The 6,000-nt window shown below is 32.1% G+C and overlaps 1 protein-coding gene across 3 annotated transcripts in view; it reads right to left on the bottom strand.

Annotated features, from left to right (window-relative positions):
- Nucleotides 1–408: 408 nt before the first annotated feature.
- The window catches only part of LOC115229015 (eukaryotic translation initiation factor 3 subunit J-A), a 38,766-nt gene continuing 33,174 nt past the window's right edge, over nucleotides 409–6,000 (bottom strand). The window contains exons 6-10 of one of the 3 annotated variants that reach the window (XR_003883290.2): nucleotides 3,018–3,118; nucleotides 2,022–2,079; nucleotides 1,673–1,746; nucleotides 1,311–1,380; nucleotides 409–1,047 (exon numbers count right to left, since the gene is read on the bottom strand). Coding sequence is in view for 2 of the 3 variants with exons in the window: in XM_029799446.2 (XP_029655306.1) it covers nucleotides 940–1,047; nucleotides 1,673–1,746; nucleotides 2,022–2,079; nucleotides 3,018–3,118 (341 nt within the window). In the remaining variant the exon portion in view is untranslated. Of the gene's footprint in view, nucleotides 1,048–1,309; nucleotides 1,381–1,672; nucleotides 1,747–2,021; nucleotides 2,080–3,017; nucleotides 3,119–6,000 lie in introns of those variants that run through there. The other 2 variants (XM_029799446.2, XM_036511227.1) reach the window with 2 other exon arrangements.

Below are 6,000 nucleotides of genomic sequence, written 5' to 3'. Positions count from 1 at the left end.
CAGCACTTCACTTTAGGTTGAATCTGAGAGGTGCAGAGTTGAAATCTTACAGAGATCATGGAGGAAGAAACAATTAATTACCCAACTTCAAAAACTGACCCTTTTTGCAGTGCTGAAAATTATGGGACTAAAGGCCATCAAAACTACAGAACAAAAGAAATGACTATCACTGTTATATGATATTGTTGTATTGTTTAGGTTAAGTCAAAGCAATGGTTTGCTAGTAACAGGTGATGTACCGAGCTGTACGGTTTGAATCCATGACCATCTAGAAAGTCAACAATCGTTTTAAAATAGCAATTTTAAATAAATAGTGACTTTTGTTGGGTAAATATTCTCCGATAAGCAAAGATAATTAAAAACTGTTACAAACATAACAAAACATTTGATGAAGTAAACAAACAAACATACGTAGAGAATATTTATTAATAGAATATTTATATTATAAATAATTTTTATAATAGAGATAGGAGGAGGAGGAGGGGGAAAAGAAAGAGGAAGAAATTAAGAGAGCTGGAATTGAGATAATGTTTGTCAGCAATGGCACCATTAAGCCGGTCTTCTTTAAGATTCTCTACATAATAGTAAATTGATTTCTTTCTTTTACAAATGGTTCCAAAGTCAGTAGAGAAGTCATCCAAGGCAGATAGACCAATGAGTTAAGTGCCATTGAGATGTCATCCACCATGTAAAAGCATCGTGATTTATTTAACCCACCTATTTAAATGTACAATTTCATTTATTGTTCCAGTTTGCATGCTCCATCAAACAGCGGTGAAGGTGACGCCAATGTGGAAGAATACAAAAGTCAGACACCACCACAAGCACCACCACCACCGTTTTAAACTTTCTATCATGCTGACAGTATCAAATTAATTATTAAGTAGCAATCTATAGCCACAGCCAGCAGACCAGGGGCAGCCACACATCAGATATTTCTTACATAAAGTCTTCTGCAAAATCATCATAGCGTATATCATCTAAGTCATTTTCTTTACCAAACTTTATAGATGCTTTAGTTTTCTTTTTCTTCTTTTTCTCAATTTCCTAAAAAGAGGAGGAAAAAAAAACAGTAAAATAAAATGCTGCTTCAAAAAATATAGAAAAAATACTATTAGACAAACTGGGATTACTATTTTGAAAATAACATAACAGGCAAATGCATGGCTGTGTGGTTATACACACACATACATGTAAGTATGTTAGTGTCTGCAATGACACTGCTTGTGGTAATGTTGCCCATACCTGCTATAAACAAGTCAGATACATTTATCATTTGACATACAAAGATGTAGAATAAAGTCCCTTACTTGAACACAAGGGTTGGCGTCAGAAAGGGCACCTATAGTACTGCCACAAGAAATCTCATCCAACACATGCCAGCATGAAAAAATCAGATGTAAAAGCGTTGATGAAACTTTTTTTAAATGTTTATGCAAAACACTATTTATAAAGCAAATAACAGCAAGTTTTAAGCAGTAATCATTGTATTTAAGTCATTTACTTTACAGCTCTCGTTACTACATTTTTAGAGGAGTTAGAATTATGGTACTAATGTGCAAAGTGACTTGAAGACTAATGCTACAATTCTAACACATCTAAAAATATCATTGCTGCTTTAGTTGGCTAAAGTCTAGTTAAATCATATTGAATTCAAAATTCGAATATTTACCTTCTGTTGTTTCAGTTTTTCATGGTACATACTGCTAAGTGATGCATTAATTTTTCTAATTTCCTCAGATTCAACTAATGGCAAGAAAAATTTTAAATTAAAAATTAAAAAAATATTTTACAATCAAATCTACTAAAATCTAATATTTAAAAACAACACAGCTTTAGTGACACTGAAACATGACGAAATAAAATAAGGTAAAAAAGTCCAGTTGCATGCAACTTCTATCATCAAAAGTTAACTTTTAAATACTGAACAAGAGTTCAAAAATTTAGCACAATATAAAAATAGCTTTATGCACACATCTGTGATCACTAAGAGAAAAATATAATGAATTGTTTATAATTACCATTAATAATAAGGTCTGTAAATAGCTTGTCTAAAAATGCTGTATAGTGTGGTGATTTCTGGAGAGAGAGAAAGAGAAAAGAATTAGGTGAGATTTAACTGATTTGTCTTAACTTTAAATACCAGCTTCAACTTTGACTAGTCAACAGCTTATATGCCAAGAATGTTAAATGAAAAATTTAGGAAAAACTAGGACATGTTGACCTGCCCAATGGAAGGGAGTAGGCAAATCAGACTCAGTCAATTAGCATTATGATATACTATAGTAGAACTTATGCCAATGTGGGAAGAAGGGCATTAAAAACAATGAGATAACTGCTTCTTCAGTGGTTTACAATACGTCGGCTTTGTTTTGAGAAAGTCACTGTTAACAGGACTTTAAAGTGCTGAACTTAAAACTTTTGTTATCAATCTCTACAAAATTTTTACTGGTTCAATAAAATTTATCTATTCATATTTATATAAGATTATTGAAGTAAATCTTGTTATTTTCTTAGTGATTTCACTAGATCAAACACTTGTTGTGTATCAGTGTATTTATTTAGTGTTAAATTTGTGGTTGAATTTTTCTTTAATTTAAAATGTCATTGTAACCTTCACGGTGCACCTACTCTCAATTTAATTTTCGTGAGCATGGATCTGTTTATGTACACAATTCTTCAATACTGTCATTGCACTGGATTTAACTTTATTTTTCACACAAAAATTCCATGAAAGTACCTTTTTTTTAAACACCACAAAATAAAAACATTATAAGGTGTTTCAAAGACCCAAATCAAGCATGCAATTATTTTAAAATTTAACTGAGACATAACGGTGTATTTTAGAAATACAACTGATACTGATTGCATCAAGTATATCTCAACATACCTTACTGTCTAGTTTTAACATAACTAGACTTTTTGCTTATACATCAAACTGCAGTTAATAGAACATTACTTAACCTTATTTTAAAGTCTATGCATATAAGGAAAAGAACAACCATAGAAAATATTACCTCAAATGTTGTTATCTTTTCTTTTAATGCTTCTTCAAATTTTATAAAATCTTCTTCTGATTCTGGACTCATTTGGTCAATACCAGCTCCCTCTACTAAACCTAAAACAGAGAAATGACGTTTAGTTGAATGAACTAAAAAACAGTTAGCAACAACAGCTCTCCCCAACAAAATACTTTAAATTATGGCAAAATTGCTTATATGCTTCAAAAATTTATTAAAACTTGCACAAGTGTTAAATCTATGACATAGAAAAACCAGGAAGGATATGAGAAAAAAATTGTGGTGTAAAATCTTACAATGTTGGGTATTACTTGAGATGATGGCAGATTTGAGATGAATGGCCATTTGCTAGACTTCAGGCATGTCTAAACTCATGGAAAAATGAACATGAAAATATTAAGTGTTAGCTAGATATATTATATATATATTCATAATTGCTTTTAAATCAAAATGTAGTTTGCACTTTTAATCAAAAGGCAACTTGTGCTTGGGGAAATTGTTAAAAAACGTAAAAATGAGAGATATGCAACTTCCTATGTAATTCAATGAAAGGCTTCTTGTCAACAAGTCCAGTAATGCCTTTATGAAAAGTTAAATTGTTTCACATGCTCAAAAAAAAAAAAAGGTAGGATGCTGTCAGCTGACAAATGGTTTGCCCTTTAATGAAGGGTTGCAAATGTTACCCTTTGGATGCATAAAATGTTAAAATATCACGTTAAATTTCAAGCTACATTTTTACTATTCTTCCAAAAAGACCCAATGCAAGCACTAATAGTGAAATACAAATTTTCATATTTACATAATCCGAACGTATTTTGATGTTTTTTGAGAGAAATGTACCATGTTTCAAATATTTTAAAGAAGAAATCAAACATTTTGTTGCAGTCAATTACTGTAACTGTTATTGACAAAACAATGTATTATGGCTGCAGAAATATCATCTCAATTGTTTTCAGTTTCGTGAAATTACTTCAACCCTTTAGCATTTAATCTGGCCATATCCACCACAATTATTAAAACCAACCAGATTTAATCACTCACACCGACCCTGCAATGTCATTCTAATAATAATCACACTGTCAAAATCTCACAGCCAAGAGATAATGCACGATTAATTCAGAACAATTGAATAAATAAGCATTACATTTGACAAAGAAATCTAAATGCTAATGGTTTAATAAACAGATTTATGCCAAATCAACTTACTTTGCTTTTATACTATAAAGGATCACAAAAGCTTAAACACCCAAACATTTAGTCTAACAAATATTTTTATGTAAAAAATGAAAAATTTGCACCATATGAAACAAGATATATGGATCATATAAAAATATTCTCAAGATAATATAATGAAACCTACTAAAAGGTAATTGTTGCACAGTTAGTAATCACCAGTAAATAACTAAGTTAGTGGATTACTAACACGTACATTTAATATCCCTGAGCACTACGGCAGAACAAATAAGAAAATAAGTGTATGCTGTCAAAGTCAGGATCTCTTTCAAAATTCAAATAAGTTAACCATTGAAGCCATCACAATGAATCTCATAACTAGGCTCAACCTTTTAAATCTTCATGGAAATTTCTCATTATTGACAATTCAAGCATCATTTTACAATTTGGCACATAAACATTTGACAGTTTGAGTAATTTTTTTCTGCCTCACACATTCATAGTGAATGACTTCTGCTACATTTGACTCGATTTGGGTTTAAGGTAAATTTGAATGTTTTCTTTTTCGGCATGTTGAAAATATTGAAGGAAAATGTCTTAAATTTTATGCTAGATGACATTTGAAACACTGGCCGTGAAAATTAAATTGTAAATAAATTTCTGAGTGTTGAGGACTGATGCAAGGACCCCCACAAAAACGAGATAAGGCAGACATTGATTTTAAAAAGTAATTTTTTGCAGATATTGTCCCCAACAAACTCTTGCAAACTGCTACCCTACACAAACACCTAGTTTCTCTATCGCCACTCACCTCACCCTACTAAGTACCACCTGGATACCGCATCACCAATATCTATCGCTTTGTCGTAAATACTGATTCATTCTCACTCTCCCTTCAATGAGGAGCAATTGGAGCTCCTCTACAACAAAGACCTGCTCTTGCCCAAGTTTTGTACTCTTGTGAGCTGCATGGTTGCTTGTGGTGTGGGAAAGCACCCAGTATACATTGTAACAGGGTTAGTGTTGAGAAGGACATCCAAGCCCAAGCAGGCACTGGTGGATGATACCATCTTTGGATCCATCAGACCCTGCTGAACTCTCCAGACAATGCCAGCAAGGAACATAGACATTAAACGATGATTATGAGAGACAGGCATATTATTAGTTGTTGGCAACAGAATAAACATACATGTAGCACAGTTAGTGTATACCAGTAACAATTAGATCATAGCCAGTCGATTACTAGCATGTGCACTTACTGTCCCTGAACGCACGGCACAACATATATATATAAATATATGTATGGTTCATTGTCAGGGCTTCTCCCCAACTTCAACTTCTGTTAGAAAAACAGTTTAAAACTTAGCAAAATCTTTTAAGTACATTTCCAATGAAAGGCAATGCAGATGAATATCAGTTTACACTTCAGATCTACACTATTTCTAAATTATTTCATATCATTTATCATCTAAATGTTTAGTAGGTGAAATTATTATTTCAAAATGATCTTTTAAAACAATTGCAGCATGGAAGGTGTTTATAAGAAACACACAAAACCGTTAGATTCACTTCAACATTTAAATTTAATTTGCCAAAATATTTTCGTCGCTCTGAGAGCACGACCTGTTCACTGACAAAATTCCATGCTGCATCTGAGAAAGTAACAGTTAGTACGTGGTATGTATGTGTGTATGTATGTAATTTAGCATTAGACATCTAGTTCAAATATTCTAGCTCTTTTATATTCAAACTTGCCAGACCCAACCTCTTACACTTATCTCTAAACTATACAACACAATATCCTTAT

The sequence above is a fragment of the Octopus sinensis genome, linkage group LG2 (genome assembly GCF_006345805.1).
Source record: "Octopus sinensis linkage group LG2, ASM634580v1, whole genome shotgun sequence".
NCBI classification, from domain to species: Eukaryota; Metazoa; Mollusca; class Cephalopoda; order Octopoda; family Octopodidae; genus Octopus; species Octopus sinensis.
Note: the sequence above shows the minus strand (reverse complement) of the source record. Positions and strands in the feature narration are given on the sequence as shown.